General features: G+C 38.4%; 1 protein-coding gene across 1 annotated transcript in view; it reads left to right on the top strand.

Annotated features, from left to right (window-relative positions):
* The window catches only part of SPG11 (SPG11 vesicle trafficking associated, spatacsin), an 89,493-nt gene that overhangs the window by 50,806 nt on the left and 24,278 nt on the right, over positions 1-14,409 (top strand). Inside the window, exon 27 of the mRNA XM_068550704.1 lies at positions 44-151. Coding sequence (XP_068406805.1) covers positions 44-151 — 108 coding nt within the window. The remainder of the gene's footprint in view (positions 1-43; positions 152-14,409) is intronic.

The raw sequence follows: 14,409 nt of genomic DNA, 5'->3' as shown, positions 1-14,409 counted from the left end.
TAAGTTTCAGGATTTTTAACTTCATTCAAACTCTTCCTCAAAGGAGTCCCCATTACTATTCATGATGGAGATGTATGAACTGTGTATGTTCTTCAAGAATTATGAGGAAGCCGAAGCTAAACTTCTGGAGTTCCAGAAGAGCCTTGAAACTGTAAGTTGGAATTATAGTGCTCTTTCTCGCTGATCTGAAATTGGCTCAAGTGGCCTCCTGTCTGCTCGTAGTCAGGATAGGGCAGCAGTTGAATAGCTGTTACGTGGCATAATGCAAACTGAATCATCTGTATTGTTCCAGAGATGGAGAGGCAGGACAGGGGTTGCAGTGACCTTGCGTACAGCACATCAGTTGCCATGGATGACAGAGAGGTTTCATCCAGTGTGCTAATGAACTCTGATCAGTATCCTGATGCTGCAGCCGAGCTCAGTGGGAAAGGGAATAATGGTATCCACTATGGATGCTACAGAGGAGTGTGGTGGTACCTGGGCCGTGTTTTGCCAATCCAGAATAACTCCAAGAGCATTGAGAGTGAAGGGTGTTTAATGCTGCTTTATTCACTGTGACAGAAAATAATGGTTTTTTCCATCAACACTCCTTGTGGTCTCTGTCCAAATGATGCTGAGCCTTATGGTCAATTTCAGGCTTTACCTATTCTGATGCTTGTTTCAGACCTGTTAACATGTGGAGCTAATTAACCCTATGGAACAAAGAGGAAGCTGTAAAAAAGGAAAATACACCTTAGTCCTGCTTGGGGTTTCAGCACTTTTGCCCTCTCTATCCCAAAAAAGCTTTATGATAAATGAGACAGAACCATATACTGCTTTTACCCAACAAATACATCACAGTGGAACCTGTGTATATGATTTTCCTCTCAATCACATTCGTCTTAACTGTAATGAAGATTTTAAAGTTTTATTATTCGAAAATACTGAATCAGTTATTCAAATATGCCTGAAGTTCCTAAATCACAGAAAATAGGGACATTCATTTCCTTCATCTGTCACTCTCCATGGCTAGAGCCATACAGTATCTTCTTTTTTTTTTTAATTATATTTAAAAATTGTCAGGGGCTTCCTTGGTGGTGCAGTGGTTGAGAATCTGCCTGCCAATGCAGGGGACATGAGTTTGGGCCCTGGTCTGGGAAGATCCCACATGCCGCGGAGCAACTAGGCCCGTGAGCCACAAATACTGAGCCTGCACGTCTGGAGCCTGTGCTCCGCAACAAGAGAGGCCGTGATAGTGAGAGGCCCGCGCACCGCCATGAAGAGTGGCCCCCGCTTGCCGCAGCTAGAGGAAGCCCTCGCACAGAAACGAAGACCCAACACAGCCAAAAATAAATAAATAATTAATTAAAAACTTAAAAAAAAATATTGTGATAAAATACACATAACATTTACCATCTTAACCTTTTTTTCTTAAAAAAAACAGGTGTCTCTCTTTTTTTTAATTTTAATTTATTTTATTTATTTATTTTTGGCTGTGTTGGGTCTTCGTTGCTGCACATGGGCTTTCTCTAGTTGTGGCGAGTGGGGGCTACTCTTCGTTGCGGTGCACGGGCTTCTCATTGCGGTAGCTTCTCTTGTTGCAGAGCACGGGCTCTAGGCGCGTGGGCTTCAGAAGTTGTGGCATGTGGGCTCAGTAGTTGTGGCTCGTGGGCTCTAGAGCGCAGGCTCAGTAGTTGTGGTGCATGGGCTTAGTTGCTCCACGGCATGTGGGATCTTCCCGGGCCAGGGCTCGAACCCGTTTTCCTCTGCATTGGCAGGCGGATTCTTAATCACTGCACCACCAGGGAAGCCCTATACCATCTTAACCATTTGTAAGTACATAGTTCAGTGGCATTAACTACATTCACATTGTTGTGCAACCGTCAGCACCACCATCCATCCCCATAGATCTCTTTTCTTTTTTTTTTTTTTCCCGTAACTCTCTTTTCATCTTGTAAAGCTGAAATTCTATAGCCATTAAACAATAATTCTCCATTCTCCCCTCCCACTAGCCCCTGTCAATCACCATTCTACTTTCTGTCTTTATGATTTTGACTAAGTACCTCATAGAAGTGGAATCATACAGTATTTTTCTTCTTGTGACTGGTTTATTTCACTTAACATAATGTCCTCAAGATTCATCCATGTTGTAACATGTGTCAGAATTTCCTCCCTTTGTAGTGCTGAATAATATTCATATTCCATTGTATTTATATACCACATTTTGCCTGTCCATTCATCCGTCAATGGACATTTGGGTTGCTTCTATTTTTTAGCTTTTGCAAATAATACTGCTATGAACATTGTGTACAAATATATATAGACCTTGCTTTCAATTTGTTTGGGTATCTACCTAGAAGTGAAATTGCTGGATGACATGGTAATTCTATTTCTGATATTTTGAGGAACTGCCATACTGTTTTCCATAGCAGCTATACTATTCCCACTAACAGTACACAGGCTTCCAATTTTCCACATCCTCTTCAGCACTTGTTTTCTGTATTTTTGATAGTAGTCATCCTCATGGGTGTGAGATGGTATCTCATTGTATTTTTGATTTGCATTTCCCTAATGATTAGTGATGTTGAGCATCTTTTCATGTGCTTATTGGCCATTTGTATATCTTCTTTGGAGAAATGTCTATTCAAGTCCTTTGCCCATTTTTGAATTGAGTTGCTTGTTTTTTTGGTTGTTGAATTTTAGGAATTCTCTATATATTCTGGATATTAATCCCATGTCATACATATGATTTGTAAATATTTTCTCCCATTCTGTGGGTTGCCTTTTTACTCTGTTGATGGTGTCCTTTGATGCACAAAATTGTTTAAATTTTCATGAAGTCCAATTTGCATATTTTTTTTTTTTTGCTACCTGTGCCTGTGGTATCCTAGCCCAGAAATTATTGCCAAATCCAGTGTTGTGAAGCTCTTGTCCTGTGTTTTCTTCTAAGAGTTATATTGTTTTAGGTCTTACATATTTAGGTCCTTGGTCCATTTTGAGTTAATTTTTGTGTATGTTGTTCGGTAAGGGTCCAACTTCATTTTTTTGCATGTGGATATCCAGTTTTCCCAGCACCATTTGTTGAAAAGACTGTTCTTTCCTCATTGAATGGTCTTGGCACCCTTGTCAAATATCATTTGACTGTGTATATGAGGGTTTATTTCTGGGCTTTCTGTTCTTAGCCATTGGTCTATATGTCTGTCTTCATTTGGCTATTTTGATTACTGTAGTAGCTTTGTAATAAGTTTTGAAATCAGGAAGAGTGAGTCCTCTAGTTTTTTTAGTTTTTTTCAAGATTGTTTTGGCTATTCGGGGTCCCTTGAGATTCCATATGATGTTAGAATTTTCTGTGAAAACAAAATATCATGGGGATTTTGATAGGGATTGCATTGAATCTGTAGATTTTTGGGATAGTAATGAGATTTTAACTATAGTAAGACTTCCAATTCATAAACATGGAATGTGTTTCCATTTACTTATGTCTTTAGTTTCTTTCAGCAGTGTTTTGTAGTTTTCATTGTACAAGTCTTTTACCTCATTGGTTAAGTTAATTCCTAAGTACTTTATTCTTTTTCTTTGGCTGCACCATGTGGCATGTGGGATCCTAGCTCCCTGACCAGGGATTGAACCCCCATCCCCTGCAGTGGAAGCACAGAGTCTTAAATGCTGTACTGCCAGGGAAGTCCTATTCTTTTTGATGCTATTGGAAATGGAAACATAATTTCCTTTAAAGATTGCTCATTGTTTGTGTATAGAAATGCAACTGATTTTTGTGTGTTGACTTTGTATCCTGCTACTTTGCTCAGTTCATTTACCCTTAAGTTTTATGGTGGAATCTTTAGGGTTTTCTATATAAGATCATACCTGCAAACAGAGATCATTTTATTTCTTCCTTTCCAACTTGGATGCGTTTTATTTCTTTTTCTTGCCTAAACACTCTGGCTAGAACTTACAGAACTGTGTTGAATAGAAGTGGTGAAAGCAGGCATCTTTGCCTTGTTCCTGATCTTAGAGGAATGCTCTCAGTCTTGCTCCGTTGAGTATGATGTTTGTTGTGGGTTTTTCACATAAGGCTTTTACTATCTGGAAGTAGTTTCCTTCTATTCCTAGTTTGTTGAGTGTTTTTTTTATCATGCGGTGGTGTTTAATTTTGTCAGATACTTTTTCTGCATCAATTAAGATGATCATGTGGGTTTTTTTTTTTCTTCATTCTGTTGGAGAAAACTGTGATGTATATATTGAATTTTGTATGTTGAACCATTCTTGCATTCCAGGAATAAATCCCATTTGGTTATGGTATATAATCCTTTTAATATGCTGCCGAATTCAGATTGCCAGTCTTGTGTTGAGGATTTTTACATCAGTGTTCATAAAGGATATTGGTCGGTAGTTTTATTGTAGTGTCCTTATCTGTCTTCGGTATCAAGATTATGCTGGTTTCATAGAATAAGTAGGGAAGTGTTCTTTCCTCTCCAGTTTTTTGGAAAAGTTTGAGAAAGATTGGTATTAGTTCTTTAAATGTTTGGTAGAATTCACCAGTAAACCCATCAGGTCCATGGCTTTTCTTTGTTAGGAATCGGTTTTGGTTTTGTTTTGCTTTTTTGGTTGGGAGATTTTTGACTACTGATTAAATCTCCTTACTAGGAGATTTGGTCTATTCAGATTATCTATTTCTTTGTGATTTAGTCTCGGTAGATTTTGTGTTTCAAGGAATCTGTCCATTTCATCTAGGTCATCCAACTTTTTGGCATACAGTTGTTCATAGTACTCTCTTATAATCCTTTTTATTTCTGTAGAATAGGTAGTTATGTCCCCACTTTCATTTCTGATTTAGTAATTTGAGTCTTCTTTCTTTAAAAATGTGTTGTTTAATTTCCACAATTTTGTCAGTTTTCCAGTTTTCCTTTTGTTATTGACTTCTAACATCATCCCATTGTAGTCAGAGAAGATACTTCATATGATATCTGTCTTTTAAAATCTGCAATCTGATATCTGTCTTTTAAAATCTGTAATCTGTAATTGCAGTTAACATATGTTCTCTCCTGGAAAATACGCCATGTGAACTCGAGAAGAATGTGTTTTTTATTGTTGTTGGGAGAGTGTTCTGTGTATGTCTGTTAGATCTAGTTGGTTTATTGTGTGAAGTCCTCTATTTCCTTACTTGTCTCCTGTCAGGTTATTCTGTCCATTATTGTAAGCAGAGTACGGGCATACCTTTGAGATATTGCAGGTTCAGTTCCAGACCACCACAATAAAGTGAATATCGCAATAAAGTGAGTCACATAGATTTTTTGGTTTCCCGGTGCATATAAAAGTTATGTTTAAGGCTTCCCTGGTGGCGCAGTGGTTGAGAATCTGCCTGCCAATGCAGGGGACACGGGTTCGAGCCCTGGTCTGGGAAGATCCCACATGCCGCGGAGCAACTAGGCCCGTGAGCCACAATTACTGAGCCTGCGCATCTGGAGCCTGTGCTCCGCAACAAGAGAGGCCGCGATAGTGAGAGGCCTGCACACCGCGATGAAGAGTGGCCCCCGCTTGCCGCAACTGGAGAAAGCCCTCGCACAGAAACAAAGACCCAACACAGCCATAAATAAAAAATAAATAAATAAAATAAAATAAATAAATTTTAAAAAAAAATAAATAAATCTTTAAAAAAAAAGTTATGTTTACACTATACTGTAGTCTGTTAAGGGTGCAATAGTATTATGTCTAAAAATATATATATACATACCTTAATTTAAAAACACTTTATTGCTAAAAAATGGTAGTTGTAATTTCAGTTTTTTACGGAAACTCCATACTGTTCTCCATAGTGGCTGTATCAATTTACATTCCCACCAGCAGTGCAGGAGGGTTCCCTTTTCTCCACACCCTCTCCAGCATTTATTGTTTGTAGATTTTTTGATGATGGCCATTCTGATTGGGAGGTGATACCTCACTGTAGTTTTGACTTGCATTTCTCTAATAATTAGTAATGTTGAGCATCTTTTCATGTGCCTCTTGGCCATCTGTATGTGTTCTTTGGAGAAATGTCTGTTTAGGTCTTCTGCCCATTTTTTGATTGGGTTTGTTGTTTTGATATTGAGCTGCATGAGCTGTTTGTATATTTTGGAGATTAATCCTTTGTCAGTTGCTTCATTTGCAAATATTTTCTCCCATTTTGAGGGTTGCCTTTTCGTCTTGTTTATGGTTTCCTTTGCTGTGCAGAAGCTTTTAAGTTTCATTAGGTCCCATTTGTTTATTTTTGTTTTTATTTCCATTTCTCTAGGAGGTGAGTCAAAAAAGATCTTGCTGTGATTTATGTCAAAAAGTGTTTTTCCTATGTTATCCTGTAAGAGTATTATAATGTCCAGTATTACATTTAGGCCTTTAATCCATTTTCAGTTTATTTTTGTGTATGGTGTTAGGGAGTGTTCTAATTTCATTCGTTTACATGTAGCTGTCCAGTTTTCCCAGCACCACTTATTGAAGAGACTGTCTTTTCTCCACTGTATATGCTTGCCTCCTTTGGCATAGATTAGGTGACCATAGGTACGTGGGTTAATCTCTGGGCTTTCTATCCTGTACCATTGATCTATATTTCTGTTTTTGTGCCAGTATCATAGTGTCTTGATTACTGTAGCTTTGTAGTATAGTCTGAAGTCAGGGAGCCTGATTCCTCCAGCTCGGTTTTTTTCCCTCAAGACCACTTTGGATATTCGGGGTCTTTTGTGACTCCATACAAATTTTAAGGTTTTTTGTTCTAGTTCCATAAAAACTGCCATTGGTAATTTGATAGGGATTGCATTGAATCTGTAGATTGCTTTGGGTAATATAGTCATTTTCACAATATTGATTCTTCCAATCCAAGAACATGGTATATCTCTCCATCTGTTTGCATCATCTTTAATTTCTTTCATCAGTGTCTTATAGTTTTCTGCATACAGGTCTTTTGTCTCCCTAGGTAGGTTTATTCCTAGGTATTTTATTCTTTTTGTTGCAGTGGTAAATGGGAGTGTTTCCTTAATTTCTCTTTCAGATTTTTCATAATTAGCGTATAGGAATGCAAGAGATTTCTGTGCCTTAATTTTGTATCCTGCAACTTTACCAAATTCATTGATTAGCTCTAGTAGTTTTCTGGTGGCATCTTTAGGATTCTCTATGAATAGTATCATGTCATCTGCAAACAGTGACAGTTTTACTTCTTCTTTTCCAATTTGTATTTCTTTTTCTTCTCTGATTGCCGTGGCTAGGACTTCCAAAACTATGTTGAATAATAGTGGTGAGAGTGGACATCCTTGTCTTGTTCCTGATCTTAGAGGAAATGCTTTCAGTTTTTCACCATTGAGAATGATGTTTGCTGTGGGTTTGTCATACATGGCCTTTATTATGTTGAGGTAGTGGCCTGTGCCCACTTTCTGGAGAGTTTTTATCATAAATGGGTGTTGAATTTTGTCAAAAGCTTTTTCTGCATCTATTGAGATGATCATATGGTTTTTATTCTTCAATTTGTTTATATGGTGTATCACATTGATTGATTTGCATATATTGAAGAATCCTTGCATCCCTGGGATAAATCCCACTTGATCATGGTGTATGATCCTTTTAATGTGTTGTTGGATTCTGTTTGCTAGTATTTTGTTGAGGATTTTTGCATCTATATTGATGAGTGATATTGGTCTGTAATTTCCTTTTTTTTGTAGTATCTTTTTCTGGTTTTGGTATCAGGGTGATGGTGGCCTCATAGAATTAGTTTGGGAGTGATCCTTCCTCCACAGTTTTTTGGAAGAGTTTGAGAAGGATGGGTGTTAGCTCTTCTCTAAATGTTTGATAGAATTCACCTGTGAAGCCATCTGGTCCTGGGCTTTTTTTTTGTTTGTTGGAAGATTTTTAATCACAGTTTCAATTTCATTACTTGTGATTGGTCTGTTCATATTTTCTATTTCTTCCTGGTTCAGTCTTGGAAGGTTATACCTTTCTAAGAATTTGTCCATTTCTTCCAGGTTGTCCATTTTATTGACATATAGTTGCTTGTAGTAAGTAGTCTCTTATGATCCTTTGTACTTCTGCAGTGTCAGTTGTAATTTCTCCTTTTCTCATTTCTAATTTTACTGATTTGAATCCTCTCCTATTTTTTTTTTTTTAGTTATTTCTGAGATATACATTTTAAAGTAATAACTAGGATTATTACATATAACATTATACCAGAACATATAAGATTTTTAGAAATTTCATGTAATGTCTGAAACATTTATATTAACATATTTCCATACATATTTCCATACACATACAAATATAAGATTTTTAGAAATTTCATGTAATGTCTGAAACATTTATATTAACATATTTCCATACAAATAACCCAGTGAAAGTTTAGTATTAGTTGTTTGTTTTTTTATACTGCAGGTTCTTATTAGGCATCAATTTTATACACATCAGTGTATACATGTCAATCCCAATCGCCCAATTCAGCACACCACCATCCCCACCTCACCGCAGTTTTCCCCCCTTGGTGTCCATATGTCCATTCTCTACATCTGTGTCTCAACTTCTGCCCTGCAAACTGGCTCATCTGTACCATTTTTCTAGGTTCCACATACATGCATTAATATACGATATTTGTTTTTCTCTTTCTGACTTACTTCACTCTGTATGACAGTCTCTAGATCCATCCACGTCTCAACAAATGACTCAGTTTCGTTCCTTTTTATGGCTGAGTAATATTCCATTGTATATATGTACCACATCTTCTTTATCCATTTGTCTGTTGATGGGCATTTAGGTTGCTTCCATGACCTGGCTATTGTAAATAGTGCTGCAATGAACATTCGGGTGCATGTGTCTTTTTGAATTACGGTTTTCTCTGGGTATATGCCCAGTAGTGGGATTGCTGGATCATATGGTAATTCTATTTTTAGTTTTTTAAGGAACCTCCATATTGTTCTCCATAGTGGCTGTATCAATTGACATTCCCACCAACAGTGCAAGAGGGTTCCCTTTTCTCCACACCCTCTCCAGCATTTGTTGTTTGTAGATTTTCTGATGATGCCCATTCTAACAGGAGTGAGGTGATACCTCATTGTAGTTTTGATTTGCATTTCTCTAATAATTAGTGATGTTGAGCATCTTTTCATGTGCTTCGTGGCCGTCTGGATGTCTTCTTTGGAGAAATGTCTATTTAGGTCTTCTGCCCATTTTTGGATTGGGGTGTTTGTTTCTTTAATATTGAGCTGAATGAGCTGTTTATATATTTTGGAGATTAATCCTTTGTCCGTTGATTCATTTGCAAATATTTTCTCCCGTTCTGAGGGTTGTCTTTTTGTCTTGTTTATGGTTTCCTTTGCTGTGCAAAAGCTTTGAAGTTTCATTAGGTCCCACTTGTTTATTTTTGTTTTTATTTCCATTACTCTAGGAGGTGGATCAAAAAAGACCTTGCTGTGATTTATGTCAAAGAGTGTTCTTCCTATGTTTTCCTCTAAGAGTTTTATAGTGTCCAGTCTTATATTTAGGTCTCTAATCCATTTTGAGTTTATTTTTGTGTATGGTGTTAGGGAGTATTCTAATTTCATTCTTTTACATGTAGCTGTCCAGTTTTCCCAGCACCACTTATTGAAGAGACTGTCTTTTCTCCATTGTATATCTTTGCCTCCTTTGTCATAGATTAGTTTACCATAGGTGCGTGGGTTAATCTCTGGGCTTTCTATCTTGTTCCATTGATCTATGTTTCTGTTTATGTGCCAGTACCATATTGTCTTGATTACTGTAGCTTTGTAGTATAGTCTGAAGTCAGGGAGTCGGATTCCTCCAGCTCCATTTTTTTCCCTCAAGACTGCTTTGGCTATTCGGGGTCTTTTGTGTCTCCATACAAATTTTAAGATGATTTGTTCTAGCTCCGTAAAAAATGCCATTGGTAATTTGATAGGGATTGCATTGAATCTGTAGATTGCTTTGGGTAGTATACTCATTTTCACAATGTTGATTCTTCCAATCCAAGAACATGGTATATCTCTCCATCTGTTGGTATCATCTTTAATTTCTTTCATCAGTGTCTTATAGTTTTCTGCATACAGGTCTTTTGTCTCCCTAGGTAGGTTTATTCCTAGGTATTTTATTCTTTTTGTTGCAATGGTAAATGGGAGTGTTTCCTTAATTTCTCTTTCAGATTTTTCATCATTAGTGTATAGGAATGCCAGAGATTTCTGTGCATTAATTTTGTATCCTGCAACTTTACCATATTCATTGATTAGCTCTAGCAGTTTTCTGGTGGCAGTTTTAGGATTCTCTATGTATAGTATCATGTCTTCCGCAAACAGTGACAGTTTTACTTCTTCTTTTCCAATTTGTATTCCTTTTATTTCTTTTTCTTCTCTGATTGCCGTGGCTAGGACTTCCAGAACTATGTTGAATAATAGTGGTGAGAGTGGACATCCTTGTCTCGTTCCTGATCTTAGAGGAAATGCTTTCAGTTTTTCACCATTGAGAATGATGTTTGCTGTGGGTTTGTCATATATGGCCTTTATTATGTTGAGGTAGGTTCCCTCTATGCCCACTTTCTGGAGAGTTTTTATCAGAAATGGGTGTTGAATTTTGTCAGAAGCTTTTTCTGCATCTATTGAGATGATCATATGGTTTTTATTCTTCAGTTTGTTAATATGGTGTATCACATTGATTGATTTGCGTATATTGAAGAATCCTTGCATCCCTGGGATAAATCCCACTTGATCGTGGTGTATGATCCTTTTAATGTGTTGTTGGATTCTGTTTGCTAGTAATTTGTCGAGGATTTTTGCATCTATATTCATCAGTGATATTGGTCTGTAATTTTCTTTTTTTGTAGTATCTTTGTCTGGTTTTGGTATCAGGGTGCTGGTGGCCTCATAGAATGAGTTTGGGAGTGTTCCTTCCTCTGCAATTTTTTGGAAGAGTTTGAGAAGGATGGGTGTTAGCTCTTCTCTAAATGTTTGATAGAATTCACCTGTGAAGCCATCTGGTCCTGGACTTTTGTTTGTTGGAAGATTTTTAATCACAGTTTCAATTTCATTACTTGTGATTGGTCTGTTCATATTTTCTGTTTCTTCCTGATTCAGTCTTGGAAGGTTATACCTTTCTAAGAATTTGTCCATTTCTTCCAGGTTGTCCATTTTATTGGCATAAAGTTGCTTGTAGTAGTCTCTTAGGATGCTTTGTATTTCTGCGGTGTCTGTTGTAACTTCTCCTTTTTCATTTCTGATTTTATTGATTTGAGTCCTCTCCCTATTTTTCTTGATGAGTCTGGCTAATGGCTTATCAATTAGGTTTATCTTCTCAAACAACCAGCTTTTAGTTTTATTGATCTTTGCTATTGTTTTCTTTGTTTCTATTTCATTTATTTCTGCTCTGATCTTTATGATTTCTTTCCTTCTGCTAACTTTGGGTTTTGTTTGTTCTTCTTTCTCTAGTTTCTTTAGGTGTAAGGTTAGATTGTTTACTTGAGATTTTTCTTGTTTCTTTAGGTAGGCTTGTATAGCTATAAACTTCCCTCTTAGAACTGCTTTCGCTGCATCCCATAGGTTTTGGGTCATCGTGTTTTCATTGTCATTTGTCTCTAGGTATTTTTTTATTTCCTCTTTGATTTCTTCAGTGATCTCTTGGTTATTTAGTAACGTATTGTTTAGCCTCCATGTGTTTGTCTTTTTTACGTTTTTTTCTCTGTAATTCATTTCTAATCTCATAGCGTTGTGGTCAGAAAAGATGCTTGATATGATTTCAATTTTCTTAAATTTACTGAGGCTTGATTTGTGACCCAAGGTGTGATCTATCCTGGAGAATGTTCCGTGCGCACTTGAGAAGAACGTGTAATCTGCTGTTTTTGGATGGAATGTCCTATATATATCAATTAAATCTATCTGGTCTATTGTGTCATTTAAAGCTTCTGTTTCCTTATTTATTTTCATTTTGGATGATCTGTCCATTGGTGTAAGTGAGGTGTTAAAGTCCCCCACTATTACTGTGTTACTGTCGATTTCCTCTTTTATAGCTGTTAGCAGTTGCCTTATGTATTGAGGTGCTCCTATGTTGGGTGCATATATATTTATAATTGTTATATCTTCTTCTTGGATTGATCCCTGGATCATTATGTAGTGTCCTTCCTTGTCTCTTGTAACATTCTTTATTTTAAAGTCTATTTTATCTGATATGAGTATAGCTACTCCAGCTTTCTTTTGATTTCCATTTGCATGGAATATCTTTTTCCATCCCCTCACTTTCAGTCTGTATGTGTCCCTAGGTCTAAAGTGGGTCTCTTGTAGACAGCATATATATGGGTCTTGTTTTTGTATCCATTCAGCCAGTCTATGTCTTTTGGTTGGGGCATTTAATCCATTCACGTTTAAGGTAATTATTGATATGTATGTTCCTATGACCATTTTCTTAATTGTTTTGGGTTTGTTTTTGTAGGTCCTTTTCTTCTCTTGTGTTTCCCACTTAGAGAAGTTCCTTTAGCATTTGTTGTAGAGCTGGTTTGGTGGTGCTGAATTCTCTTAGCTTTTGCTTGTCTCTAAAGCTTTTGATTTCTCCATCAAATCTAAATGAGATCCTTGCCGGGTAGAGTAATCTTGGTTGTAGGTTCTTCCCTTTCATCACTTTAAGTATATCATGCCACTCCCTTCTGGCTTGCAGAGTTTCTGCTGAGAAATCAGCTGTTAACCTTATGGGAGTTCCCTTGTATGTTATTTGTCGTTTTTCCCTTGCTGCTTTCAATAATTTTTCTTTGTCTTTAATTTTTGCCACTTTGATTACTATGTGTCTCGGCGTGTTTCTCCTTGGGTTTATCCTGTATGGGACTCTCTGCGCTTCCTGGACTTGGGTGGCTATTTCCTTTCCCATGTTAGGGAAGTTTTTGACTATAATCTCTTCAAATATTTTCTCTGGTCCTTTCTCTCTCTCTTCTCCTTCTGGGACCCCTATAATGCGAATGTTGTTGCGTTTAATGTTGTCCCAGAGGTCTCCTAGGGTGTCTTCATTTCTTTTCATTCTTGTTTCTTTAGTCTGTTCCGCAGCAGTGAATTCCACCATTCTGTGTTCCAGGTCACTTATCCGTTCTTCTGCCTCAGTTATTCTGCTATTGATTCCTTCTAGTGTAGTTTTCATTTCAGTTATTGTATTGGTCATCTCTGTTTGTTTGTTCTTTAATTCTTCTAGGTCTTTGTTAATCATTTCTTGCATCTTCTCAATCTTTGTCTCCATTCTTATTCCGAGGTCCTGGATCATCTTCACTATCATTATTCTGAATTCTTTTTCTGGAAGGTTGCCTATCTCCACTTCATTTAGTTGTTTTTCTGGGGTTTTTTCTTGTTCCTTCATCTGGTACATAGCCCTCTGCCTTTTCATCTTCTCTATCTTTCTGTAACTGTGGTTTTTGGTCCACAGGCTGCAGGATTGTAGTTTTTCTTGCTTCTGCTGTCTGCCCTCTGGTGGTTGAGGCTATCTGAGAGGCTTGCTGGGAGGCTCTGGTGGTGGGTAGAGCTGACTGTTGCTGTGGCGGTCAGAGCTCAGTAAAACCTTAATCCACTTGACTGTTGATGGGTGGGGCTGGGTTCCCTCCCTGTTGCTGTGGCGTCAGAGCTCAGTAAAACCTTAATCCACTTGACTGTTGATGGGTGGGGCTGGGTTCCCTCCCTGTTGGTTGTTTTGCCTGAGGCAACCCAACACTGGAGCCTACCCGTGCTCTTTGGTGGGGTTAATGGCAGACTCTGGGAGGGCTCACGCCAAGGAGAACTTCCCAGAACCTCTGCTGCCAGTGTCCTTATCCCCACGGTGAAACAGAGCCACCACCCGCCTCTGCACGAGACCCCCCAACACCTGCAGGTAGGTCTGGTTCAGTCTCCCCCAGGGTCACTGCTCTTTCCCCTGGGTCCCGATGCACACATTACTTTGTGTGTGCCCTCCAAGAGTGGGGTCTCTTTTTCCCCCAGTCCTGTCAAAGTCCCGCAATCAATTCCCACTAGGCTTCAAAGTCTGATTCTCTAGGAATTCCTCCTCCCGTAGCCGGACCCCCAGGTTGGGAAGCCTGACGTGGGGCTCAGAACCTTCACTCCAGTGGGTGGACTTCTGTGGTATAAGTGTTCGCCAGTCTGTGAGTCACCCACCCAGCAGTTATGGGATTTGATTTTACTCTGATTGCGCCCCTCCTACCGTCTCACTGTGGCTTCTCTTCTGTCCTTGGATGTGGGGTATCCTCCTTGGTGAAGTCCAGGGTCTTCCTGTCAATGATTGTCCAGCAGCCAGTTGTGATTCTGGTGCTCTCGCAAGAGGGAGTGCGAATCCTCTCCTTTTTTTAAAAATATTTATTTGGTTGCACCGGGTCTTAATTGCAGCTGGTGGGCTCCTTAGTTGCGGCATGTGGGCGCCTTAGTTATGGCTTACCAGCTCCATGGTTGCAGCACGTGGGCTCCTTTGTTGCAGCTCATGGGC

This window comes from Eschrichtius robustus, chromosome 1, assembly GCF_028021215.1.
Source record: "Eschrichtius robustus isolate mEscRob2 chromosome 1, mEscRob2.pri, whole genome shotgun sequence".
NCBI classification, from domain to species: domain Eukaryota; kingdom Metazoa; phylum Chordata; class Mammalia; order Artiodactyla; family Eschrichtiidae; genus Eschrichtius; species Eschrichtius robustus.
The sequence above is the reverse complement of the archived record's forward strand: the minus strand, read 5'-3'. Positions and strand labels throughout refer to the sequence as shown.